The 27,589-nt window shown below is 55.9% G+C and overlaps 1 protein-coding gene across 2 annotated transcripts; it reads right to left on the reverse strand.

The window, feature by feature from the left end:
* Positions 1-269: 269 nt before the first annotated feature.
* ADA (adenosine deaminase) lies at positions 270-26,405 on the reverse strand. Of its 2 annotated transcripts, none has more exons than XM_047744923.1 (12): positions 26,279-26,405; positions 16,826-16,887; positions 11,161-11,283; positions 6,379-6,522; positions 5,587-5,702; positions 4,440-4,567; positions 3,654-3,716; positions 3,462-3,563; positions 3,145-3,209; positions 1,737-1,866; positions 1,001-1,103; positions 270-562 (listed from the first exon to the last, which is right to left on the reverse strand). In XM_047744923.1, the coding sequence occupies exons 1-12, from the start codon at positions 26,309-26,311 to the stop codon at positions 549-551; spliced, it is 1,083 nt and encodes a 360-aa protein (XP_047600879.1). In that variant the 5' UTR covers positions 26,312-26,405; the 3' UTR covers positions 270-548. The 2 variants fall into 2 exon arrangements, with proteins under 2 accessions (XP_047600879.1, XP_047600878.1); XM_047744922.1 differs by having other exon boundaries at positions 3,645-3,716.
* Between the last annotated feature and the right edge of the window lie 1,184 nt (positions 26,406-27,589).

The following is a 27,589-nucleotide window of genomic DNA, read 5'->3' on the forward strand; positions in this document are numbered from 1 at the left end:
CGGGCAGGCCCAGCCCTTAGAACCTACAGTGGCAGGGCGCAAAGAGGGAGCAGTTAAGCAGATTCACTCTTTAAGAGAAGCCTTGTTTCTTCTGGAGGGAGGGCAGACTGGGGTCCCTTCTTTGCCCCCAGCATTAGAAGCTCCAGTGTCCCTGTCCACCCCCACCCCAAGCCCGCACCAGGATCTCAGGACCCCGCTGCTGGACAGGTTGCCTGAGTCTGGGAACCCAGAGGCTCCTTCCATTCTCACTCTGCCCTAGACCATGGCGCTGCATAGTACCAGCCATTGGCTGCTTTATTGAGCACCAGATTTTCAGCACGAGTCACCATAGGAGGAAGGTTTCAGTCAACCAGAGTCTGGCCCGTAGGCAGAGACGCGGCATGCCGAGGTATTGGTGTGTGTAGAAACAGGCACACGGGCTTCAGGAGCAGCCGTAGCTGATTAGGCCAATCTTCCCTGAAGGAGTCAAGGTAAGTGTCGTTCCAGCTCCACAGTGCTGGGGAGGCTCCGTCCACAGGTGAGGGCTTGGAGAGGCGACCACGATGTCTTCAGGGATGCGGCCCTGCTTGCCACATCAGAGACACAGAAAGGTTAGCAGCCGCTAGTACCCAGGACTTCAGAGCCAGAGAGGAACCCCCTTCTGCAGAGCGGGAGACTGAGGCTTAGAGCAAGGGAATGCTTTGCCAAAGTCACACCAGAAGGAAGGAGCGGAACAGAGCTAGAACCTGGGCCCAGCTCCCCTTCCCTTGGCTTTAGGAGACCATGGAGATGACCCACGTTGCCAAGATCTTTGGGACTGGGCTTCAGAAAGTCTCCCCCGAGACCAGCCTGAAGATGGCGCTATACAGAAGGTAAACCAGTAGTGGGAGGCCATCAGCCTCAGCCCTGGAACCAGGGAGGCCTCACGCATCCTGAGCACCTCCCCAGAGGGGAAGGAAGGGCTTCTTAGGAAATCCCACAAAGCCAGGTCAAGAGCCCAGAAGCCCAGCCAGGAACACACCTGCAGTGACCAAAGACGGCATCCCATAGGCTTTATAGAGCAGATCAAGAAGCTGCTGCTTCTCATCTTCTGGGAGGAAACTGGACTTCGCCGCGTTGATGTTCTAGAAGGGCCAGAATGGCAAATAATGTGAAACCAGAGAGCATGGAAGGAAGCCTTGACAGTCTAGTGATGAGCCATCCTCTTCAATGAGCATGGCCAATGATTAAGCTCACAGTGGGGAAGGACATGTCCCATGTCACCTGGCAGCAAGTGCCAGAGCACAGACCATGGGGTTCAGTGCTCTTACAGTGCCATGACATGACACAGGGATGAGAGAAGGAAGCTGGAGAAACTGGAGACCGGGCAGGATATGTGGGGCCAGAGAGATTCCCGCAGGGACAGATTTGGGGTATCAGCCCCTGAAATTAAGGGCTCAGCCTGGGATCTATGAATGGCTGGAAAAGTGCGTGCAGAATTTTATAGCCGAGCACACCGTTCTGGGAAGAGGGGTGACAGCTTTTAATGGATTCTTTGCAGGCACTCGACCCAAGCAAAGGCTGAAAAACCTGGTCCTTGATCAGTGTGCCAGCCCGAGACCTTGTCCCTAGAAGGCACCTAACTCTAGGACCAGCGTGGGTTGGCCTGGTGAGGCAAACACTACATCTCCAGAGGCCCTGGGGCCTGGCCAAGACCTGAAGGCCTCACACGCTCCCAGGGCCAAGGGTCAAGGCCGCCAGAGTGCACACCCACTCACCAGTCTCTTGAACTCCTCTTCGGTGAAGCCCATGCTCTGTTTGGTCATCTGGTAATCCGTTTCAAGGGTGGACTTGAAGATGAGTGGGTCATCTGTGTTGAGTGAGTAGTTCGCCTGGTCCTTTTTGAACCTGGGTGCAGGGGTGAGGGGGAGAGGGAAGAGCCGCCCGTACTCTTACATGAATGGTGCCTGCCGCCAGAAGCCCGCAGCCCTCTACGACCTGGAAGAGCTGCTCGCCGTACAGGGGAAGGAAGTTGGGAGAACTCCGCTGACCTGTCCGACAGCACAGAACTAGCATCTCCAGACTTGAGCCCACCCAGGCGGGCCAGAGCCGGGCAAAGGCAGAAGAGGAACAGGCAGAGTGGGGGCCTAAGGAGGCCAAACAAGTAGCACGCCCTCCAGCTACCACCCTCTCCAGCCTTCGCCTTCACTGCCAACGTTCTGCGAGAGTCGTCCGTAACCCCTTCACCCTTAATCCCACTATGATCGACTTTTCAACCACCCCCCCATGGAAAGGGCTCCTGGCACCCCCAGATCGCTGTCTCCTTACACCCAGAGGGCCTTCCCTCGCTCTTCCCTCAGCTTCTGTAGAATTTTACACTGTTGACTGTTCTTAAAACCCTTTTTCTTGATTTCTCGGACCAGTCTCTTCTGTCTGTCCCTTCAGTGTCACTGTCCCAGGTTCTCTCCTCGGCCCTCTCGTACCACCATCTCCTGAGGCTGTCGCTTCAACAATCGAATCTGTGCAGCTGATTCGCACACCTGTCTCCAGCCCACAGGCTGTGTGCCTCCAAGAACCTCCCCTCGGACACTCTGCCGGTACCACGCACCCCCGTCCTGAAGCAGACCTCAGGACCTCCTTGTAAGAAGAACATCAGAGCCCAAGATCCTGCCGTTAAGCTTGGCCTGACCGTGGTCGACCCTGTTCTTGCCGCCTTCTCCTGTGTCAGGAAAGGGTGGTTTTGCCCTCCTGAGGCCTGATGCGGCTCCCAGGGCTCAGTCACAGAACAGCTGGAGGAAGGACCAAGGCCTCTAGTTAGATGCTAGGTTAGGAGCAGGGACCACGTGACCGGGAGAGACTCCTCTCCCAGATGCCCAGGAGGCAGGGTCAGGAGTGTGGAAGCCCCCCTCCCCCTCAGGGCAACAGGGTGCTCTGCCATGACTGCTCCATGAGAGGGCCCCCCCCCCCAGTTCTGCTATTTAGGACCTGGGCTCCCTCAGTCATGTCACGGCACATCGAGCTTTGCCCTCATCTTACAGATGAGGACAGCAGCACCTGCTTCCCAAGGACTCGAAGAGATTTCCTAGCAAGAGGCCCCGCCTGAGCCAGGACCCAGTCCCTCCACTTCCTTCCCACCCTCGGCTTTCCTGGTACAAAACTGAATGGGCCCCAGGGACCGGGCCTCACCGAACCACTGCGTGCTCCGTGTCCGACTTCCAGGCGCCTGTGAGGTGGCTGGACCAGGGGCATACCTGGAAGAGCAGGTAGGTGGCTGGCCCACGTGTCCCCCCCAAGCCACGCCACCCCCGCACCCCACCTCGTAAACCCCTTGGGCTGGAGCCACACCGGCCTCCCAGCCGCCGAGTCCCATGACTTCCATCCTGCCACCTCTGCCGGCTGGCGGCTCTGAGGCCCACTGCCCACTCCTGCCGCGATGGCCTGCTCCTGGCACTCCCGGTGCCCTCCTGGCTTCCCAGCTGTCCTCCCACCGCCTGGCCACCCACCTCGAAGTGCATGTTCTCCTGAAGCAGCCTGGTGTAAAGGGCCTCGTCCTCCAGCGTGTGGTAGCCGTGGCCCAGCCTCTCCGTCTTGAGCGTGTCCACAGCCTGCAGAGAAGCGGAGTGGAACCCAGGACGGGGTAGGGGGGAAGCGGGCGGAAGGCCCTCACGCCAGCCCAACCTCCTCACCTCTCTCACCACCTCTGCAGAGCCCACCTCCCCTGCGTGCACGGTGCGGTGAATGCCACTCCTCACAGCCTCCTGCAAGGGTGACAGGCAGTCAGGGATGGCCTGGGGGAGGCCCCCACGGGCCCAGCCCCTGCCACATTTCAGCTCCCCGTTTCGGCAGGCTCAAGCCAGGCCCTTCTTCAGTTAGCTGACCTGCTTCAGGACGGGGAAGCCGGGGTTTCTGTTTGTGTGATCCTAATTTAAGCCATAGCTGCCATTTACTAGACGGTGACCATGGGTCAGTCACCGTATGAAAGGGCTCAGCCACGTTACCTAATCTCTACAAATACTCTAATACCTATTTTACAAGAGGAGAAACACGCCCAGAAAAGTAACAGGATGGTGGTCAGAAAGGAAGAGGGGAGCCAGGCTCTGAGTCAGGGCGGTGAGACTCCAGAGCTCTGGCCCCAGAGCCCACGCTCCAGGCCCGGGGACGGAGTGCGTCATTGTGAGGCTTTGAATGTTCGCTCCGACTCGGTCATCCCAACAGATGGAACAGCAGCCCCAAGAAGGGACAGTCTCACCCAAGGTCACACGGCAAATGACAGGCAGAAACAGGCTCCCACATAGGAGTGTCCACACCGGGTAGGAGCTTCTGCTTATACCAAATTCCCAGTTTCTAGCACCCCCGAGACCCCACCACGGCGCACTGGAGCATGGAGGTGGCCCCAGCCTCCCCTGTCCACGTGACCCCCTCCTTCCTCCTGTGGCTTCCCCGGTGCCAGCCCATCCCTGCCTCCTTCCCCGGGTCCCTACCTCGAAGGCCTTCATGTGTCCCGGGAAGAGGCTGCTTCCCTGGATGGTCTCATCTCCAGCCAGGTCCACGGCCACCACAGTCTGGTGCCGGTACTTCTTACACAGCTCCACCACCTCCGGGGACCAGCCTGCGGGCAACACGCCTCTGTTGGTGGCACCGAGAAGTCCCCCTGCTCCCCATCCCCCAGCCCAAGCCTAGCTCTTCACCGCCTCACGATGCCATGGCCTAACCCCATTTGGCAGAGGAGGAGACAGAGGCCCCCCGCGATTTCACAGAGAAGCCCAGAACTGCACTCGTCGTACTGCTGACCTGCTCTGGCCTCTTAACTAACCAAGTCCTCACAAGGAGTTTAAAAATGACCAGTCGCAGGCTCTGGAGCCAGAGGGCTGCATGTGCATGTGCACGCCCGACGCCGTCCCGACTGAGGGGCAGGAGGCCGCCCCTCTCTCAGCCTCAGCCCCACGCCCAGCCCAGGAGGCTCGGCGATGGCAGCCCGACCCCACAGGCTGCCACGGGGACCACGGAAGCCCACGCAAGTCCCTCTCCACACGCAGGCCCGTCGGCAGGCGGGAACCCCTTGGCTTGCAATGCCCGCTGGAGCAGAGACTGAGCAGAGACCGTCACCGGCCGTGACGCAGCTACAGTCCGAGGAGGTGAAGGGACGTGTCCAAAGTCACACCGTGGGGCTCTGCACATCATGGAAGCTGGAGCTCTAGACGCCTGACCAGCATCCCTCACAAGGGAGACCCTTGGAGGCCCTAGACGGCAGACCTGTCTGTCCACAAGGCCTGTGGCCCACACAGGACGAGGCCTGGCCCCCAGGGTCTCAAGGGAGAACCGTGGGCTCATCAGAACCTGGCTTAGATGGTCTTCTCCTATTATTCAGGTTCCTGTGGTTTTTTGCTTCCTAAATGCAGGTCACGTGGCTGGCAGGCCCGGTCTGCCCAGGGAGGAGGTCTCTCTGCTGGGAGGAGGTCTGAGCCTTCCCACGGGAGCAGGCACCAGTGAGGTCCTGCCGATGGGCTCCACAAATACCATGGGGTTGGGGGCATGTGGGGACCAGACGTGGATCCAGTGCCAGGCTGGGGGGGGTGGGCGGGGGGCGTGTCAGAGCAGTGGCCAGGGGCAGGGCTGAGGGGTACTCACAGGGCTGGTGCCGCAAACAGCACAAGATGGACCGCACCTTCACCCCGAAGTCTCGCTCTCCCTTCTGCAGGCCCTGGCTCACCAAGGCCACCACCTCATCCGGGGTGAGGTCGCCCCTGTGTGGGGAGAGGAGCAGGGATGGGCCAGAGATAAGGGAAGGTCTGAAGGACAGCCCTGGGACAGGGACATGGCAGGTGGTTGGGGGAAGAGAAAGACAACTCTTGGAGAAGCAGCTCCAGCCACTGCTAACCCATGGGCTCTGGGGAAAGACCTGGCCCCCAGCCCTGACACAACCCCCAACTTCCTGCTTGCGTGGGCACTTCCAGACTGGAAGGTGTGTGGGGTGATGAGTTCAGGCACGGTCCTCCCCCACGGACGGGGGGTGCTGCTAAGCCCGCCAGGTCTGATTCCCACGCATCCACAGCTGTCAGAGTCCTGGCTGGAAGGGGGCAATGAAGTCGGCTGATGGCACTCAGAGCTCTCTGGGGTCCAGACAGTGGGCAGGAATATGCCACACTCGCTTCAGTGACAAGGTTAGAACAGGACACACAGAAGTCCCTAGACAAGGGGGTTACTATTCCTAGATTGTGGGCCTGTGTCCGGGGCACGGAAACATAGCCAGACACTTTTACCAAAGGTCAAAAATTTTAAAAATTAGCCCAGGTGAGGGCTAGGAACCAGGTCTCTTGCAAAAGAGTTAAACCCATCTTTCTGAGGCCACAGATAGGACCAGGGAGCAAGAGTAGGTTCAGGGCTCCCACAAGTTGGGTCGCCCCAGCAGGTATCACTTACTCAGGCTGGTTCCAGGGGATTGGCTCCACTTTGGAATTAGCCAGCAGGTGCGGGCTGTAGCGTACCTCCACGTACACCACGCCCTCCTCGGCCTTCATCTCCACGAACTCATAGGCAATCCTTTGAATGGCCTCTCGGCAGCCCCTGGGAAGGGAAGAGAGGGGTTGGGGACAACCTTCTCCAAGTCTCTTGGGAGCTCCAGGAGCAACAGGGCTGTTCCCAACCCATGGCAGCTCAAACCCACTTCTGGCCCCCAGCCCCAAGTTCTGGTAGCTGTTGGAGAAGATCCTAGAAACAAGGCAGGGCCTGTCAGTTCTACCTCCAAACTACATGCCGTTTCTTGTCCCCTCCACCCAGGTTCTAACCACCTCCTAAACAGATCTCCATGTCTACAGGCTTGCCCCTCCAACTCCGTTTTCCACACAGCAGCTAGAGCAATCTTTTTAACATGTGAATCAAACATGCGCCCCTCCACTCTGAACCCTCATGGCTTCCACAAGGCCTGCAGACTCGGGCTCCTGTCACTCTCTCCAGACCTTCCTTCTCACTCATTCTATGAGGCCACCAGAGCCTTCCTTCTGTCCCAGGTACAGTCAGACCTGTTCCCAGGTCGGGGCCTCCATGCTTGCAGATCCCCCAGCTGGCAGGGCTCTTCCCCGGGACTGTCCTATACTCCTCGTCTCCATTTGGATCCCGTTCCAGCCCGGCCTCCTCAGAGTGCCCATCCCTGACCACCTGGCCTCCAAAGGGCTCCTCTGCCGTTCTCTACCTGTTCCCCTGGGCTTGAACAGTGCTTTACCCCCACTTGGCGTGATTCTCTCATTGCTTATCAGTCAATTTCCATCTCTCCTACTAGAATGTAGACTCCATAAGACAGGGGTCCTGCCCTCAGTCATGTCATGGCTGGGACCCCTCAGCCCTGGACGGAGCCCAGGATGTAATGGCCACTCAGATGTTTGCTGGCTGATGGGCGCAGGTCAGCAGGGGAGAGAAACGAGAGAACACGGGCACCACACACAAACAAAGACAAGTGGGATTGCATCAGACACAAAAGCATACAGCAAGGGGAGCCTTCAACAGAGTGAAAAGGCAACTACAGAATGGACGAAAATACCTGCAGATCCAATCTGACGAGGGGCTAATACCAAAGGAACTTCCAGTCCCCAATGGCAAAAATACCACATCATCAGATTAAAAATGAGCAAAGGACCCGAATAAACATTTCTCAAAAGGCATATGAATGGCCAACAGCTTCATGGAAAGGTGCATTTCCCTGGTGATTAGCATCACTGATCACCAGGGAAATGCAAATCGGAACCACAAGGACAGATCACCCCACACCTATTAGTGTGCTACAGTCACCAAGTGTCGCTGAGGACAGATGGGAACAGGGACCCCCTGTGCGTGCTGGCAGGAATGCAAATTGGTGCAGCCACCGTGGAGAACAGCGAGCAGTCTCCTCAAGAAACGTTTTAAAAAGTTACCATACGATCCCGAAGTCCTACTTCCGGATCTTTATCCAAAGGAAATGAAGTCAGTATCTCAGATATCTGTACCATGTCGTTCACTGCCGTATTATCCCCAACAGCCAAGACGTGGCTACAACCTAAAGGTCCGCCGACCACGTCGTTCACTGCCGTATTATCCCCAACAGCCAAGACGTGGCTACAACCTAAAGGTCCGCCGACAGATGAATGGATAAAGAAAACGTCACAGACACACACACACACACACACACACACAGAAATATCATTCAGCCTCAAGGGAATTCTGCCATTTGCAGCACGGATGAACCCAGAGGACGTCACTCTAAGTGAGATCAACCAGACACAGAAAAACAAATCTTGCACCATCTCACTTGCACATGGAACCTAAAATAGCCCAACTCATAAAAGCAGAAAGTAGAACAGAAGTTGTTGGGGCAGCTTGAATGGGGGAAGCGGGAAGTGGGAGAGGTCGGTCAAAAGGTACAAAGTTTCAGCTCTACAAGTGGAGTTTGGTTTTGGAGATGGAATGTGCAACATGGGGATTACAGTTAACAATACTGTAACATTCTGGGAGCCTGGGTGGCTCAGTCGTAAGTGTCTGCCTTGGGCTCAGGTCATGATCTCAGGGTCCTGGGATCAAGCCCCACATAGGGCTCTCTGCTCAGCAGGGAGCCTGCTTCACCCCTCTCTCTCTACCTGCCTCTCTGCCTACTTGTAATCTCTTTCTCTGTCAAATAAATAAATAAAAATTTAAAAAAAAATACGGTAGCATATACTTGAGATTTGCTAGGAGGGTAGATTTTAAGTGTTCTCACACACACACATACACACACACGCAGCCAAAGCCGACAGTAATTATCTGCAGTGATGGATATGTTAACTTAGCTGGGCTGTGGTGATCATTTCACAGCATACATGTATATCAAAACACCTTAAACATATAATTTCTACTTATCAATTATACCCTAATAAAACTAAAATGAGAGAGAGGAAAGGACACAGACGGACAGATCCAGAGGGTACCCTGGGGTGGGGGAGAAACCCAGGACTCCTGAATCCTGGTTCCCACACTTACCTGTTACAGGACTCTGGTTAGTCCCCCCGACACAGTAAATGTTACTGTGAGGACAAAGATGCTGAACTTCCTGAAACTCACCTAGGTCAGTGCTCTGAGTCGGACAGACAGACCCTTGAAGTATTTTAGTTGTTGAGTGTCGGCTCTAGAAGCAAGGCACACATCAACCTGCCAGGGCCACGCTAAGTGGTATCAAGTGACCATGAGCTGGGCCTAGCTGGAAGTTTCCACCTCGAAGGGTGAATACAGAATGGTCAACCGAATGTGGGATGTGCGTGCAAAGGGCCTTAGGGAAACTGGCCACGCCCAGAAGAAGGGTCACTGGAAGCACCATGCTTTTGAGGATAAGAATGAGCAGCTGCTGCCTTCCCTGGCCTAGATCTGGGACCTCAGGCCTGCTGCAGGGGAGCCGGCCTCCCAGGAAGAGGGTGCCCGACCTTCCCCAGAGCGGTGGCACACATTCACTGCACAGTGACCAGCACTAGGGATACAGCAAACAAGGTAGACAAAATCCCTGTCCTCCTGGAGCCTATAGTTAAGTACGAGAGACAGGTAAGTAAGTGAAACACACAATCTACAGTAGGTTAGGTGTGAAATGGTCTATGAAGACACATAAAACAGGGGAGGGGACTACGAGTTTCAATGGAACCATCAGGGAAGGCCTCACTGAAAAAGGAACACTTGAGCAGACCTGAGAAGGAGGCGAGGAAGCTAGCCACAGGGCATCTACAGGGAATAGCATTCCAGGCAGAGGGAACAGCATGCACAGAGGACCTGAGGTTGGGAATATATTTATTGCCCCAGGTGCCACAGGAGGCCCACGCTGTGGGAGAGAAGTGAGCAGAAGGATAAGGGCAGAAGATAAGGGCTCTCATCAGACACCTGTCTGATGGTGGATGGTGGCAAGGGCACAGTATGGACATTAGTCTTACGGGCAGAGCCCCAAAGGCCAAGCAACTCAGAAGGAGATGATGCCAAACAGCCTGGTCATCTTGGGCCTTCAAGGAGCTGGGCATCTTCTGTCTTGTGGCCAGAGGGACAGAAGCTGCCTTGGGGGGGACATGAGAGAAGTGCCTCAGCCTGTACCGAAGCCCCACCCGTGTGTATGTCCTGGGGAGGGGGTGTCCAGGGAGATAGGACGGGTGTCTCCAGAGAGGCGTGTGCGTGTGCGTGTGTGTGTGTGCGCGCCTCTGCTTACCAGGGCCAGGGATGGGGACAGGCGGTGTTTTCCAGGCTGACTCCAAAAGCTTCCAGCAAGCAGCCTGGACACACATCTTCCTTCCGCGGAACTCCTCCTACCTGTCCTGCCACTTAACCAGCCAAGGGCCTCCATCTGCCTCGCAGACCTTCACCAGTCATCCAATAACCCCTACTTGGCATATGCTCCAAACCTTCCCTCCGGTCTAGTCCTCCGGACTACATTACACCTTCTCTATCCCAAAGCCTGGGCCATGCTTCCTCCTCCAGGCAGCTTTCCCTAACTGCTCCCTTTCCATTTGCCTCTTCCCCTTCCTGAGCTCTGGCAGCAGACTGCAGAGGCCTGCCTCATGTCAGGAAGCTCAAGGTGGCCTCCGGGTGGGATCTGGGCCTCACCCCTTCCAGCTGTGTGGTCCTGGGCAAGCGCCTACCCTCCCCTGAGCTTTCGTTTCCTCCTCTGCAAACGAGGAGTGTGTCCACCTCACGGGACTACCGACAACTATGAAAACTACAGTTCTGAGTGCTGCACGCACAGTCTTCCAGACCTAAGATACACTGCTATGAAAAGATGGAAGGAACAAAGGGGACTATAAAAACAGCTGTGCCTGGCTGTCCATAAAGGTAGCAACCGTTTTCATGGCAAGGGGGAGCTTGGTGAGGAAAGTTCTACGTCCATTCCGAACTTCAGCCCCAGGAGGTAGACAGGATCACAAGCCCCATGGTCTGGATGAAGGAACAGAGGCCCAGAGAGGATAAATCTGCCCAAGGTCACAGTTATTTCGTGAAAGATTCAGGCACTAGAATGACAGCTCTTGACCTCACGCTCTCACTTTCCTATAGAAGTAGAAGAACTTTCTAGACATTATACCCACTTTCCAGAAGGGAAAATCAAGGCCTGGAGAGAGTCACACAAGTACATACAAGGATAAGCTGCAGAACTGGGGCTTCCGAGCACCTTCTCCCACCCCACAGTGGACAGCAGGTGGCAGGCACAGCTGGGGCGGGGCTGGGGGGCTGACTCACGCAATGGCGGGCATGTAGTAGTTAAACTTGGCCAGGAACCCTGGGAGGCTGAGCGGCTTGTCCATGCCGATGATGTCCCGCAGCTCCTCTGCTGTCTCAGCGGGGAGGGCAATCCCCCTCTTCCTGGGAACAAAACCGTGAGGGCAGTGGGCTGCAAACTCCCCATGGGGACCAGAGCAGGAAAGCTGGGGACCTCTTCCTCCAACTCCTCCCATTGAACAGATGGGAAAACAGAGGCCTGGGGCATATAGAACCCAGGCTGGAATCCTTCCAGCACCCCTCCCCCCACCAAGTCCCCAAGGTCATGACCAGCCAGGGAATCTCAAGAGGGATACCGGGGGTTGAAGTCTGTACACATACATGTACATATGCACGCTCGCATGCACGCCCCTGGCGCCTGGGAACCAGGCAGCTGCTAGGGCAAGCCCACAGTTTCCTCCTCAGCCCCGGAGTGGGTAGAGCCAGCTGGTCCCCGGCCAGGTCAGAGGTTATCAGGGCCATAGCTGCAGCACCACAATGCCCGGGGCAGGGGCCGGACTTCCCACCTCCGCCCTCCATCCTGCCGGCCTGTGCATGGGAGAGGCCTGCCCAACCTGCGAGCTGGGAGAGGGTCCAGCGGAGACTCCCAGGAATGTGTGCACTGGCCACCTTCCTCCCAGCATCTCCCCTCTCCGCCTACAGACCCCAGCGTGGGGCCTGCCCACAGCCGCCCCTCCGCCCAGGGCCTCCTCCTCCCTGCCAGGGGCAGCAAGGGTGAGCCGGACCTGCCTCACCCACCACAACTCTCAGGTCACCCCAGCCTCAGTTTTCCCACTTTGAAGACGAAAGGAGCAGGAAAAGAACACCAGACATCCAAGAAATGCTTCCGCCACGAAGGGACAAGACAGGAGACAGGAGGAAATTCCGAGGAAACAATGCAGGGAACAGAAGAAAACTTAAAACCCTTACAGAGGAGCATCTCCGGGACCGGAGAAGAGCTTCCTCCCCGGAAACAAGACACCCCTCTCAGTAAGGGGACCCTGAGAGGAAGAGAGCCCTCCTGCAAATCTATATGAATACGGGCCGGTCATCAGGATGTAATAAAATGAATGGAAGGGGCGCCTGAGTGGCTCAGTGGGTTAAGCCGCTGCCTTTGGCTCAGGTGATGACCTCAGGGTCCTGGGATCGAGTCCCGCATCGGGCTCTCTGCTCGGCAGGGAGCCTGCTTCCCTCTCTCTCTCTCTCTCTCTGCCTGCCTCTCTGTCTACTTGTGATCTTTCTCTGTCAAATAAATAAATAAAATCTTTAAAAAAAAAAAAATAAAATGAATGGAAAATACAGCGGAGAAACTCCTCCAGCAAGTAGAACAAAAGAAGATTAAAAAAAAAAAAAATAGAGGCGCAAACAATTACGGAAATGAGGTGATTAAATCCGGTTCAAGCATCGGGTCATCCGCAAAGCAAGAACAGAGGATGGAAGGGAGGATTTGCCAGGGACACTGGGGGGCCTCGGTCCCTAAAATACTATGAGCTTTCCAACATAAATGCATGTCCCCTGAGCCCCCGACACAGGCCCTCCTCCCCTGCTGGGAGTCCCAATCCCTAGGAGTGCCCCCCCAGCGTGCAGGCAGCCCCCTTCCCCACAACACGTGCTTGGTCCTCTGGACACGCTATGTGTGAGGCCCCCGACAGTCTTCCTCCAGCTCCCTCGACCCCCACTTCCTGGTGGGGCCCTTCCTCCTGACCGTTCCTACAGACCCTCCCTTTTACACACCTGCCCACACAAGCTCCTCCCCTTTCATGGTTTTCAGCCAGAAGTCTCTACTTCCATATACCACCACTTGAGGGCTTACGATGTCCTGGGAACTGGACAAATAGCAGTGACCAAGACAGACCCAGGTGTCTGACCACCCTCCCCCCCAATCTCATGCCACCTTCCCCCTCCCTGTCCTATGATCCATGTTTCCAAATATAGCTCCACCATCCCCCCACCCAGCTGCCCAACCCGGGGAAGGGGCCTCCCCCAGGCTCCTCTGCCTTGCCCACTGACTAGCCAGTCACATCTCACTTATTTTACTCCCTGAAGGCCCATCATGCCTACCGTCTTCAGCCTCTCTCCTCGTCAGCCACCAAGAAATCTTTGACCACACAGAGTGGTCTGGGAAGGCTGGTTAGAGGAGGGGACATTTAAGCAGAATGAGAAGGAACAGAAGGGGCTCCAGGCCTAAGCTGGGAGGGGAGGCAAGGGCAGGGCAGCTGGAGTTCAGAGTGGGGTCAGTGGTAGGTGAAGAGCCAGAGGGCAGGCAGAGCCTAGTGGAAGCTTCGTAGAAGTTCGGGCCTGATCCCCAAAGCACGGGGAAACCACTGAAGGATTTCAAGCAGCGGAGCGGCGCGAAGAGATTTAAGAGCTCCTTCTGGCTGCCGTGTGGGTATCATGAGACTGACGCGCTACCTACTGCGCTAACGAGGCACCTGCCGTGTGGGTATCAGATCTGAGAGCTACTGCAGCAGTCCTAGCAGGAAACAAATAGCATGAGACACTCTTTGGGATCTCACAAGGGACTGGGCCTCCAGAAGCTGCTCAGGCCAAGCTGTAATGCTCTGGTCTGGGGCCCAAAGTTGAGGCAAAAAGGAGTTACTCCTAGGGCCCTGGGTCCTCCTGCCACCCACAGCCACTTGCCAGCAGAGGCTCCCCTGGGTATGACCAAGTTTGGTCATCAGATGCTCCTTATACTCCCAGTTAGCCATGCCTCAGCCAGTCTTCTTCCTGCCATGGTGGGGGATGTGCCTACCAGGAGCCTGGCCACAGAGAGCCCAGCGAGCAGGAAGAGCCAGGCTCTGGACTTCCAAGTCCATCCCCCTGCCGTATGTGCCAAATCACCCAGGGGCAGAGCCATCCCATCCAAGGACCTCCTCATCCTTTTCAGTAACACAGATAGCTAAGGTACAGAGAAGAAGAAAGGAGGTAGTTTACATGCCCAGGGTCACACAGCAAACCCCAAAGCCTGATGGACTAGTTCTGAATCCAGGCTGGGTTCCTTAAAGGCTGCGTGACCTTGGAAGAGTTACTCAACCTCTCTGTGTTTACCAAGTCTGGCAGAGTTGAGGAACCTCCAGTGTGGATTAAGGAGGAGAGGTCAGAGAGGCAACTCAGGCTTTGCTGGTCTTTAAGGGCTGTGAATGGACCTTGGCTTTGACTCAGAGTCAGCTGGGAGTGTGGCAGGGTTAGAGCTGGCGAGTGACTGGTCAGACTAGGTTTTAAGACAGGTGTTCTGACTCTAGTCCTGCAGAGACAGGAAATAGGGGAGGCTAGAGTGGCCGCCAGGACACCAGCCAGGAAGCCATTGCCATTGCCCAGGTGAGGGATGCTGGTGGCTCAGGCCAGGCTGGTCAAGGGAGGAAAGCGGGGCCAGACTCAGAATGTGCTGTGGTAAAAGAGCAGACAGGCTCACAAAGGAGACGGAGAGAGGGAGAAGCCCCGGAGAGGACAGAATCACAGAAGCTAAGGGGAGAAGGAGGTAAGAACATAGTCAGCGGAGGCCCAAATCACAGAGGCAGAAGACAGGCCACTGGATTTGGCCAGAGGGAGAGAAGGGCTTCCTTCTTCCTCTCAGCCCACCGCCACCGGGAAGTCCTCCAGTGTGTTTATGGGCTTCCTTAGCCAAGTCTGACCAACTCCCTGACTCCCTGCCTGCTGTCCTCGAGCTTAGATTCCAGCTGGCACCCATAACACCCCTGCCCCATGGGCCCACCGAGGCACCTCGACTGCTCCCGAGATGCCAAGCTGTGGGGGAAATCAGAAGATCCCACCAGCCTGCCCACGGGGGAGGTTCCTCTCCCACCTCCCTCCACCCTGTCCTGGACTCCGGCCTTCTTGCTCCACTAGTAAGTGCTCTCTGACCCCTTAATGAGTACTCAGTAGGCAGTCCCAACCTGGTGCTTGATAACGCACCCAACTCATAACCCACTCATCTGGGGCAATGGCTGGCACCTGGCATGGGCAAAGGACGGGCAGAGATAAGCCAAGCAGCTTCACCCCACTTAGCCAGAGCCCTATAGCTCATCGTTAAGACTATCAATAAGTGCCCGGAGCTAAGTGGTTTCAGGGCACTGCTTCATCTAAGCCTCTCTCTGGCAGGAGTAATGGTCAGGGGCGTGGACTCGGGCTCACACCCCTGCTCCCTAGGTCCGTCCCCTCACCCATCACGGCTCAGTGTCCTCCTCCAAAAAATGGGGCCACAACAGTACCACCTCACAAGTTGTCATGAGGATTCAGCACATGGGCCCCGATGCAGCGCCTCGGGGAGCACAGTAAATGCTGACAAATGGCATAGGAGAGTCAAGAATTAAATCAGTAGAGAAAAAAAAGTCAGTAGCGACTTCCTAGGGCAGAGGGAGGGGTCTGTGAAAGTAGAAGGTGGAGAAAAGTGTTCTTGGAAGAACTCTGCCTCAGGAAGTTGGAAGAGATGCTCCGGGGAACTGGGGACAGACACCCCAGCCTCACCAGTTCTCTGGAGCAGCGGTGTCTGGGGAACTCGGGGGACCGGGGCTTACGGAGCTGAGTGTCCGCATCTGGGTCTGGAGTGGAAGTGCTCCGGGCAATGAGAGAGGCGGACTCCTTCCAGCTCCAAATGAAAGGAGTGTCCAGCAAACAGGTGGGGGCACAGTCTGTGAAGGGAGGGGTGGGGAGCAGCAGGGGCCCCCCCTCTTCTAGGTCAGTTCTGGAGGGAGGCCCTGTTCCTCCCCCTCAAGCTAGAGGCCAAGGTCACAGTGAGGAAACAGTGTGCCCATATTTAAATTCAGACCCTCTGACCTCTAAAGTCCCTGCTGTTAAACAGGGGACCCAAGAGAGGGTCCACCATGAGCCCTTGAAGTGGGGAGGGAGCGGCAGGCACCCCTCCCTGGGGGCCCCGGTGACCCTCCTACCCATGCGACCCGAAGCAGGAGGCATAGCCTTACTTAGAAGGTGAAGATGGGCCCCAGAGGAGGGGCTGCCTGTCCACATTCCCCAGTAGGCGACTGCCCTGGTGACACAGGGAAAGCCTTGGAGAGGAGAGGGCCCTGGGTCAGTTCTAGACTCTGTTTATCGTTGCCTTGGCCTCCGGCAACTGTCTTCGCTTTTCTGAGCCCCTGGCTCTCCTCAGTGAGATGCGGATAGCAGCACTGTCCTCCTCTGCGGAGGGATTAAATTTGCTGACTCAAGGAGGGTACTCAGCCCGGCAGCCGGGCACTAGGAGATGCTTAGCAAATGGTCCCGGCGTCCCATGCGGGGCCATCACCTCTGCCACAGCCTCTCTGCGGAGTCCGAACACAGTGACTACTTTAGCCCTGGGAATTGCCTCCTCTCGTGTGTGTGTTTGTGGGGGTATGTGTGCGTACATGCATGCACTCAAGCACCTGCAGATAAGGTAGGGCAAGCTCCTCCTGGCCCCTTGGCATCAGGAGGACAAGAGTCAGAATCAGGGAAAGCAGAAGCCTTGGGCTGTGGGTCTCTGGCTCAGAGCTGAGGGGCCGCCATTTCTCCACAGACCACCTTCTTCCAGCCAGGGGGCCAGCTTCATTCCATGGGGATACAGGAAGGAATGGCAATCTGGAATTTTCCAGAAGCCTCTAGGTTGAGCCATGGAGCACCCCCTACCCAACGTCCCCAGATGCTGGGGAGGAAGGTCTCTTCCCTGTGGACTTACCTGCCATAGTATAAGATAGTTTCAGGCTTGATGGCTCCATCCAGATGGACGTGCAGTTCCACCTGCAAGGGGGCAGGGGGAGGAAAAAGGGGGGGGGGGCGAGAACAAACACCCATGAATGTCAGCAGGACTGCAATAACCATGAGTCCCCCTGACTGGACACTTGCCACAGACGCTCCACTAAGCTCTGAATACACAGCATTTTGTTTCCTCCTCATCTGTTGCGGCCGGGGGGGCGGTGTTAACAGTCATCTCTAGCTCTTTCACGATTAAGACCACAGAGGCTCAACCATAGTTGAGTCTCAGGGAGGTTAAGTAACTTGACCGAGTTCACACCACAAGCCATTGAGGCAGGAACCCCACACAGTTCCTCTGTTCTTCACCGTGGCTGGTAAATGGCAGAACCAGAACCCTAGCCCAAGCCCAAGGCCAGTGCCCTTACACCCAAAGCCAGCGCAAGGCCAGCCACGGAGCGCCAGCTACCGGGCCGGCAGAGTCTGCTCTCCGCCCACTAAGCAAAATCCAACTCTAACGAAAAGTGTTGAGTACAGACTTCCTGGGCCTGTGACTACCCCACAGTGGGTTTCAAACACCCAGACTCTGTTTTCCAAAGTTGGTGTTACATAAGCCCTGTTATCAGGAATCAACAGGCACAACACAGGATCTTTCCGTACTCCAGAAAGGGTCCTGGATACTCGGCCATCCTGGGGATCGTTCCCTATGTGCGTAGGGCCCTGCAAACACTGCTTGGTGCACAACACCAGGAGGTTAAGGACATGGGCTTTGGAGACAGCCCATCTCCGGACTCCCAGCTCCGCCCCTTGGCCGGCTGTGTGATCTCAGCCAGGACACTTGATCTCTCCGACCCTCTGTTTCCTCAACTGCAAAACAACAGGGTATTTCTGCCTCCCTGTCCGAGAACAACAACCGTAAGGATTAAAGACAACAATAACAACACACCGCGTAGGTACACAAGGGTGATTTATAAGTCCGCCTCTCAGCCAGGCCATCTCCCAGGAGCTGGGAACCACAACAGGGTCTGGGAGACACGGGGAAGGGGACATTCCCTGGGCCAGGGGGAGACCTAGAAACTCCACTGACATCTGCCAGGTTGGGGTCTTCCCTGGAATTTGGGGACCTGGACGAGAAAGTCGCTGCCCTGGCGAGGGAGGGAACTACAGGCCCACTGAGGCCGGCAGGCGCAGAGCTGCTTAACCTGCCTCCGAGCAGGAGGTCCGAGGAACCAGACCTCTCAGGACGTCACCCAGCCTGCAAAGGACCCAGCGACACTCCCCGCCGGGCGCAGAAGCAAGGGAGCTGTTGGATCCCCTGACGAAACAAGTTTAACGCCCACTTAGCTAAACGTTCATTACGTTCTCAAAATCAGCGCTGGGAACAGTGAAGCTTCCAGCCCAGGGAACTGCCAAGGAGTTGTGTGACCTTGGACAGGGGCCCTCCCCTCTCTGAGCCTGCAGGGTTTGTTGTCCTGAACCCACACCCACAGCACACCGCCCTACTGAGGATCTGGCCAAAGAGGGAGGATACTCTGGGGTTACATCTGGAATCCTGGCTCCTCCACTCACTCCCTGGTGGCCTGGAGAAAGTGACTTCACTTTTGGTGCCTCAGCATCCTCATGGATCCAACAGGGAGGAGATGATGCCTTCCTCCTAGGGCTTTGTGAGGCTTGACCACGTTCATGCATGTAGTGTGCGAGGCCAGCACTTAGCACACAGCAAATGCTAAAACGGCATCCGTGCAGAGGCCAGAATTCACCAAACTGCCAAGTGCTAGGGATGGAGAGCAAAGCTCAGGGCACAGAGTCCCACTTCTGTGATGCTTATGGTCCCGCCAGGGAAGAGGCAGTACATAAATGTGACAGATGTACAGTCACAAGCCTACAAAAGGGCTAACAAACAAAAGACCTCGCCCAGCTCAAGGGCCAACAATGGCTTCCCAGAGAAAACAGAGCTTGAGCCAAGATCCAAAAGATGAAGAGGAACCAACCAGGCAAAGGCAGGCCAAGGAGGGAGGCAGGAAGAGCATTCCAGGAAGAAGCAATAGCACGTGCAAAGGCCATGTGGTAGGTGAGCCCATGGTACAGGGGAGGAACTGAAACCCGGCTCTGAGAAGGGAGGGATCGTTAGTCTGGACAGGCTGCGGGGTCACTGAGGCCACAAGGAGTCATTTTAGTTGACAGCACAGAGAAGCCATGACAGGGTTTGAAGCCAGCTAGAGGGCGAGGCAGACTCAGAGCAAAGCAGCAGGAGGCTACTGCGGTCCAGTTTATGAGAGAGGATGATGCTCTGGACCAGGGTGACAAGACAGATATGGAAAAACGGGGTGGGGGTACAGAAAGAGGGGTCAAGGAGGAAGCCCCAGGTCAGGCCTGAATGGGGTGGGTAGTGATTGCCATGCTCTGGACACTACCCAGGAAGAAGCCCAAGTGCTAAGGGGGAAGGAAAGACAGGGGTGCGGGGAGAGGGACACAGTCAGTTTGATCTTAGGGATGTTTGGCTGGGACACCTTTGAGCCTTCCAAATGTAAAAGGACAGACCCGACGCATGGGAAGTTCTAGCACGGCCAGACACCAGGCTGGCAATGCAGGTAGGAATACGGACAGCTTCAGCTGAGCCCTTGAACAGGCTCACCTGGGGAGAGTGGGTCAAGGAAGGGGTGGGGGAGGAAGCCTCCAGAAGCACCAGCACCCAGTGGCTCTGCAGGAGATGGGGAGCCCAGAGAGGAGCCGCCAGACGCAGGAGGTGCTCCCCAGTGCAGCAGAGCAGGGGAAGAGGGGCTTGGAGAGCCAGCCGGGAAGCAGGAAGCGAGAGCACCCCCGGGGACAGCGAGAGGAGAGCCTGCTGCCCCATCATGCCCCACCATGCCCTACAGGTCCCCCCCACTCCTGGAGCTTCCTGGGAAGCTGCCCAGACACGTTTCAGGGGAAAAGCAGAAGCAACAACCACCCTTAGGTAGCTCAACCTCAGGCAAGCCTCCCATAGAACTTTCTGGAAAATAGCCAGTACCCATGAAGACGTCTGTCTGCACCCCCCAGGTGACAACGGGGTGTAAGCTCCGAGACTGAGTGGGGACCCTGCTCTGCTGTCCCCATTCAGGGAAAAAGAACAGCAGTGTCCTCTGATTATTGAGTATCTACTGTGTGCTGGACCACATACAGACATGAACTGATTCCATCCTCACGACAGTGAAGGCAGAACTTGACAACCATTCTGCAGAGGGGAAAGCTGAACTCAAAGAAGGATCCAGGAGCGCAAAGGCAGGCAGGGATGGAGTCAGCATTTGAACCCAGGTCTGAGTCCCAGCGCTCTTACTACGCTTTGCCTGCAGGCCCAGCCTCAGAGAGGCTGTCAGGAACCATTCAGCAGTACCAGCAGCTAATTCTAGTTACCAGGTCCTTTACCTCAATTAATCTTGACCCCAAGGCAAGGTGCATGTTAGCCCTGGGCTGCAGACTGGGGGTTGGGGGGGTGGGCATGGGGATGATAAACTCGTAGGAACTTGGCCGCCTGCCCTGTGCTGCCCAGGCTGATTGCCGCAGAGCTGGCTTAGAACCCCAGTCTCTCTACCTCTAAGCCCAAGTCCTGCCCAGGGGCCACACCCCTGCCCTGTGCCCAGCCTCGTGACCTCTCTGGAGGGAAGTCTCACCGCTACTCCCCTGCACTTGCTCTCCAGCAGGCTGACTTGGCAAGCACCTCACAGAGCTGCAGGAAATCCCAGAGAGGAGTAGGAAACATCCCCAGTGACCAAATATTTCCTAAGCCCCACTAGGTGCTGGGCACACTGGGGAGGGGGTGGGTGAACACATTAAGTCTTGCTCTCAGGAGATGCCAGCCAGCCAGTCAGCCAAGACCCGGGGAGGTACAATTCACACACCCGAGGTGTCAGGGGCAGATCCAGGGCAAGGTCACAGGTCATGAATTCCTGGGCCAGACACTATGAGATGGAATTCCCACTCCTAACTGGGAGGCTGTATGTCTTCAATGCACGCCCGAGTCAAACTCCTTCTTCCCAGACTTCCCCCAACCAACCATCTGGTTCTGTTTTCAAAACGCTGACTTTTTAAATTCACTTACTGTAGCTGTCTCCCTAGGAGTTTCCTCAAAGTGGGGTCATTATGCTGCGTCTTTGGGGTTTAGGACCATGCCCAGCACAGCCAAAAGCGCTGAGTACACATCAAATGACCAAGAGCTGTCTTAGATCAGCAGTGCTGTGTCCTCTCCCCAGGGCAAGGAAAGGACTGACCAGCGCCCCTGGGCCTAGAAGAGAAGCCCCCAGAACCCAGAACCCCGATGAGCTGCAGGTGCCCTCCCTCCTCCACCAGCCAGCCAGCCTCTCTTTCCCTAGCCCGGCTCTTGGCAGTGAGCTGCGCGGTGCCAGGGGTCAGTGCCCGCAGAGAGGTAAAGCCAGGAGACTGAGCTGCCCTGGGTTGACATATTGTTTGTTTTTTTTTTTTTTAAAGATTTTATTTATTTATTTGACAGAGAGAAATCACAAGCAGGCAGAGAGGCAGACAGAGAGAGAGGAGGAAGCAGGCTCCCCGCTGAGCAGAAAGCCTGATGCGGGGCTCGAACCCAGGACCTGGGATCATGACCCGAGCTGAAGGCAGCAGCTTAACCCACTGAGCCACCCAGGCGCCCCTGACATATTGTTTTGGTCACACTTCCTCTAGGAGGTCCTCCCCTCAGCCCCATCTGAGCTCCCACAGCTCAGAGGGTCAGTAATGAAGCCGCCCAGTGTTGGTGCCGCCTGCCGTCTTAGGGCCTGACTGAGCTCTCGGTTGCTGCTGGAAGCCTCCCCGCAGAGGTGTCAGAGCAGGGAGGGCAGGTCTTCAGCCAGGGCCACATCTTACGGAGAAACAGCCTAGGAACCCCCAACACAGCTATCCCCAGCTATCCAGGAGACACAGAGAAATTAAGGAATGAGCCTCAGGCCAGACTAGTAAGTACCAACAGCCGGAAGCTGCTTGAGTCAAAACCAGAGCTCGTAAACCCACAATCCACTCCCTTCATCCTGCTATCAGTGCTGAGTCAATGCTGGGAAAAGTCTAAAGGGGACTGAGAACAGTGACAAGCGTAATGATGGACAGCGGCCAGCACTGGTGTGCCCCACCCCTCCCCGGCCTGGAGACCACTGGATTCCCATTGTAAAGATGGGAAAACTTGTGTTCTGCCCCCGTGGTCACAAGGACCCCAAGGCTTGTGTTTTCCCTCACCTTGCTCCTCTGGGGCCTCAGAACCCTAAGGGGTGAGAACGAGCCTGCCCCCAAAACTCTGAGTACCTATAGGCTTGAACCTCACTGTGGCCCCCTGGCTTACTCTTTTCCCCAGTCCAAAGCCAGTCACAGTGCTCCCTTCCCTGCCCCAGGAGGGCAACCCCAAGGATCACTGGATAGGGAGACACATTCCTCCAAGCTCCCAGGGCCCCTCGCCATCCAGGCCAGGCCAACCCCAAGGTCGGATGCAGAATCAGGAGCATGGTCAGCCTCCCCTACCTCACTGTGTGACCGTGTGTCCCCTCTCTGGTCCTCGATTCCTCTGTCAAACAAAAGGCTTCCTTGAAACCCAGTCTCATTCATTCCCTTCCCTCCAAAGTGCCCTGTGAGTTTTAATGGGTAAGGCAAGCTCCTTGAGGGGCTTTTTAAAAACAGGTGGCTCCGGGTACCTGGGTGGCTCAGTTGGTTAAGCCTCTGCCTTCGGCTCAGGTCATGATCCCAGGGTCCTGGGATCAAGCCCTGCATCAGGTTTCCTCCTGGGCAGGGAGTCTGTTTCTCCCTCTACACCTCCCTCTAACTCATGCTCCCTCGCTCGGAAATAAATAAAATCTTCAAATAGTAAGTAAAAAATAAATAAAAACAGGTGGTTCTTTGCTAACCAAAAAGCACAGAAGGCCAAAGCCATGCTAACGGTGGGCTCTTCGGTGGGTTTTGCGGCAGGAAGTCAAGAGGAAGAAAGACCGTGGGGGTAGGAGGCTTCCCAGAGGGCCCCAGTTGGTGGGGGAGAGGGGCGCACTACAACCCCAGTGGGAGGAACAGCACCCTTAAGGGCTTGCAGCCTGCCAGCCAGGGGCTTCACGAGTGCCACTCAGCACAATGTCCCCAGGAACCCATGGCCTGATTTAAAAAAAAATTTTTTAAGACTTTATTTGAGAGAGGTAGAGAGAGAGCACAAGTAGGCAGAGCAGCAGGCAAAGGGAGAGGGAGAAGCAGGCTCCCCACTGAGCAGGGAGCCCGATTTGAGGCCCGATCCCAGGACCCTGGGATCATGACCTGAGCTGAAGGCAGATGCTTAACCGACTGAGCTACCCAGGTGCCCCATGGCCTTGGATTTAATCAACCCATTTTTATACAGAAGGAAGCGGAGTTTCAGAGAAATGTCCACCTGACTCTGTGGCTGCCAAACAGAGAGGTGGGGACCTCCCCCCCGTCTATCTGAGGCCCAAGGTGACTCTGAGTCCACCCCTTGCCCCAAAGTGGGACCGGCCAAATGGCAAGGCAGTGGACAGTATCTATTTTGGTTTTAGGTAGAAATGGATTCAAGTGTAGCTCTGCTTTTCTGGCTGTGTGACTTTGGAAAGTTCCTTCCCCTATCTGAGCCATTTCCTCCTAGAGAAGGGAAGAGGAGCCATCTTAAAGTGACACTGCGAGCATTAAATGAGTATATGCAAATCAGTTAGAACAGTGCCTGGTACAGAGCAAACATTCAAAAAGGAGAAAGAAAAAATGATGTGGGCAGGGTGCCTGGCTGGCTCAGTCAGTAGAGCATGCGACTCTTAATCTCAGTTGTGAGTTTAAGCCCCAAGCTGGGCATAGAGCCTACTTAAATTTACATGAGAGACTTAGTCCCAATTCTCTGCGTCAGGGAGGGACAGCGTAGAAACTGTGCTTTTCCAACCTGGGCCGGCTCACTTGCTGTTCTACAGCTTTGAGATGCTCATTTTGTGTGACCTTAGGCAAGTCACTTTGCTTCTCAGTTTCCTGGTCTGTTAAAGGGGGAGGAAGAGATCTACCTTGTCCAGTTGTTCAGAGGACTGGGATGTAAATGACGGAAGGTGCCTGGTACCCACGGTTATTACAGAAACAGGCATGTGATCAGCATGTCCTCCATGACAAAGAACTCCTGAACAGCACGGGATTTCCAGCCTTGCCTCATGTAGAAATAGAATGATAGGGGCCACCCCTCCATCTCCTGGGTATCTCCTCCAAAGCCCAACAGGTGCTCAGAAAGCATCTGTTAGAATAACACAGTCAAACCAGGGAGGCAGCCACCTAGGGCCTTGCTACTCCAAGTGTGGTCTGTGGTCCAGCAGTGTCAGCATTGCCCATGAGCCTGTTAGAAGGGAACATCTCAAGTCCAACCCCAAACCTCCCAATTCAGTGTCTGAATGTTAACAAGGCACTCAGGTGACTTGAGTACCCATTGAAGTTTACAAAGCACAGCCTTGCTCTGCCTTCTTAAAGCTGGCCAGGTCCTGGGTCTCACCTAGTAGTAGGCATGAGAAGCCAAACAGCCCAGCAGAGGCTCCTGTCCTGGAGGCCCCCACGAGGGGCACCAGCACCTCCACTCCAAGGGCTTCTGCAAAGGCAGAAAGCTGGAAAGCTGGCTCCGGGATGTTTGAAGCCAGCCCACCTGGGCTCAACCCCAGTTTGGCTGTTTTCCCACTGTGTGATCTGAGCTGTCCTTAATCTCTCTGTGCCTCTATTCATCTGTATAATGGGATGATAACAACCTCACAGGGTCCTTGCTAGAATCAAATGAATTAATGAAAGTAACGAGTTCAGAACAGTACCCGGCACAGAAGAATAACAACTTAATGAGCTCCAGCTACTAATACCAGTTCTCATTAGGCTCTGCCCCACCCACGGGAAGGCAGGGAGCTGGCTCTGGTCGCAGTGGCTGAGACACGCTCGTTTTTACTTCTCCTGCCAGCTCAGGCACGTTTCCTCCTTGCGTTATAAAATTTAATCACATCTCCTCTACACAGTGGAGAACACTCGCCTTCCCTCTCAAGCATCCCTTGGTGTCCCTCTGGACACCTCCCGACCAAGCAGGTGGGGCCCATTTCCCAGGTGTGGAAACTGAGGCCCAGAGAGGGGAAATAACCTGCCAGCCTCAATCAGGTAGGACTGGGTGAGACCCCAAAATGGTAAAATAGTCCCGCCCTCGGTGGGCTATGACAAGTGTTGCAAGGGCGGACTGGGTGCATATAGTAAGTTCTACAGAAGCATTGCCTCTCACTAATCCCCGAATTCCAATTTCACTTCCAGTCAAGGGACTTTGTCTGCTGTCTCAGGATTCACATCAGGGGAACCACCTTCCCAAGGGCAGGGGGGAATCCAAAAGCATTTTTTAAAAAGGAGAAAAAAAAAAACAAAACTTCACAAGGAAAGAAGCTCCAGTCCTGGGACATCCAGGAGAAGCATAGAGGCGCCGGGTGGGGTGTGGCAGGAGGGCTCCCCAGCTCACAACAAATGGCATGGGTAGCTGAGCCTATGGTGGGGGCAGCAGCAGTGGGGCCTGGGCCATACCTCCTCCAGGGCTGCCCACCCAACCCCACACCCCAGCACTCCCAAACACACACGTGATTCTCACCAACACTTGTGATACCTGCCATCATCACTCACACCTCTTTTTCGGAGCGGTAAGTTGAGTCTGATTACAGCTCACTCCTTCCCGTGACCCCCCACAGCAGTCTCAAATCCTGCTAGCTGACTCACTCTGCTGGACAGACCCCTGGACCCCTCCCCTCCCCGGTAGACTGAATCTCAGTGCTCCAAAGCCGGCCAAATGGGCCCAGACCCTCCCTGACGCAGCCTCTCCCAAGAGGCCACAGCTGGTGGGAGGAGGAGGACCACGGAGTTATCCCTTGAGGCCAGTGGCTGTGGCCTGGCCCCGAATGAACCTAAGGTCCACTCAGCTCCTAGAAGGGAGAGAGGGGCGCCCTGATCCCCTCCCTCCGCTCTACCGCGTGGTCCTCCTGTCCGGCACATCCACAGACCTGAGCTCCTTGGCTCACAAAACCATCACAGTGCTGGACTGTAAAGCTGTTTCCACAACACTTGAGGTGCCTATGGATGTAGACACTGGGCCCCATTTTACAGCCAAGGTCCAAAAAGTCAAGCCCCCTGCCTAGTCTCCCACAGCTACCCAGAGCTGGCGGGGTCCCAGGCCCATTTGACAGGTAGTGAAACTGAGACTCCGAGAGGCCAAATCAGGGGCAGAAGCAGAGCGTGGAAGCCAGTCGGGGGCGCCTTGGGGTTCGGGACCCTCCCTGCTTCATTGTTTCTCATTAAACTGCCCGGCAGCAGCGAGGGCCTGAGCTGAGGGGAGGAAGCGCTTGCAGGGGCCCCGGTTCGCTCCCGGGCTGTGGACGCCCCTAAGCCCTCCAGCCAGACCAGAAGCCAGACCCCCCGGACCCCGAGTCCCGTCCGAGCTCACTTTGGGCTTGTCGAAGGCGGGCGTCTGGGTCATGGTGCCAAGATTGCGCCCCTGCGCCGCTCCCTCCGCGGGTCGGTGTTCACTCCACGGACCTGCCAGGACGGCTGCGCGCCAAGATCCTCTTAAGTGGGCCCGGCCCCGCCCCCGCCCCGCCCCGCAGGGTTCCTCCCCCTCCCCGAAGCCCCCGCCCTGCCCGGGCCCCGCCCCGCCGCGAACCCCGCCTCGCCGACCAGGGATGTGCATTTCCTGGAAATCCTGGCCTGGCTTGGGACAAGTCCGAGTTGCCCCGACCCAGGCCCGCCCGAAATCGCCGGCTCCGGGACGCAGGGCTGGATCCACCTGTGGGCTCAGGCTCCAGCCGCCTGGCCCGCTCTGCCTTCCGCCTGGCCCCTCGAGCAACAGTCAAGCTACCGCCCAGGCGCCTGCAGCATGCCAGGCCCGAGCTGGGCTGGAAGCAGGGGAACGGTGAGCGTCACAGACCTCGTGGGGCTTGCACTTTACTGGGCGAGACACATGCTCGTCACATAAACGCACAACATAAATGTATAGTTAGAGGGTTTAATGCGGACCAGCCGTAGCTTGGGGTCGGGGGAGGGTTTTCTGAGCTTCCTAGGTGAGGGGGTTTGGGTGGGTGGGAGTGGGGTGGAAGAGGGCAGCCCAGGGGGAGATGACGTTCTCCGTGAGACTCCGCAGAGCTGGGGAAAGGCAAGGAGAGGGAGGCGTAGCAAACATCCTCCTAGGCATTTACCCGCAGAGAAACCTACTTGTGGGCAGTCAGAGAACTTTTCGAGGATGTTCACGCCAGCACTGTTCCTAACAACAAAAACATCGGAAACACTCCCAAATGCTCGTTCACAGGGAGTGAGCAAATAAACCGGATTATTCACTCCATAGACTGTTACACAACGGTGGAATTGATGGACTTCGCGGGCAGAGAGGGGCTGAATCTCGGCAACAATATTGCATGAAAAGAGTTGCAGAAAACTGTATATGCTATGGTGCAACTTTTAGAACGTACCATAAAAGCAAAACCAAAAACATGCATGTTTAGATACATGCATGGGTAGAAGAAACTTTTAAAGGGAAAGATAAACACATGTCTGATAGGAAGTTGATCTCAGGGGACTAAGGAAGGAGGGGTAGAGGAGACGCTAACAGATCTAACAGATTTCATGCAATATTGTATCCTGATTATTGGTAATGTTCAAGCACTTGGGAGCATGGTGGGTTTATTTCATTTCATATTATATATAAGTTAATAAATAAGGGGAAAAGAGGATGAGGGTGTGAGGATGAGTCAAGAGAGAGCTA

The sequence above is a fragment of the Lutra lutra genome, chromosome 9, assembly GCF_902655055.1.
Source record: "Lutra lutra chromosome 9, mLutLut1.2, whole genome shotgun sequence".
NCBI classification, from domain to species: Eukaryota; Metazoa; Chordata; class Mammalia; order Carnivora; family Mustelidae; genus Lutra; species Lutra lutra.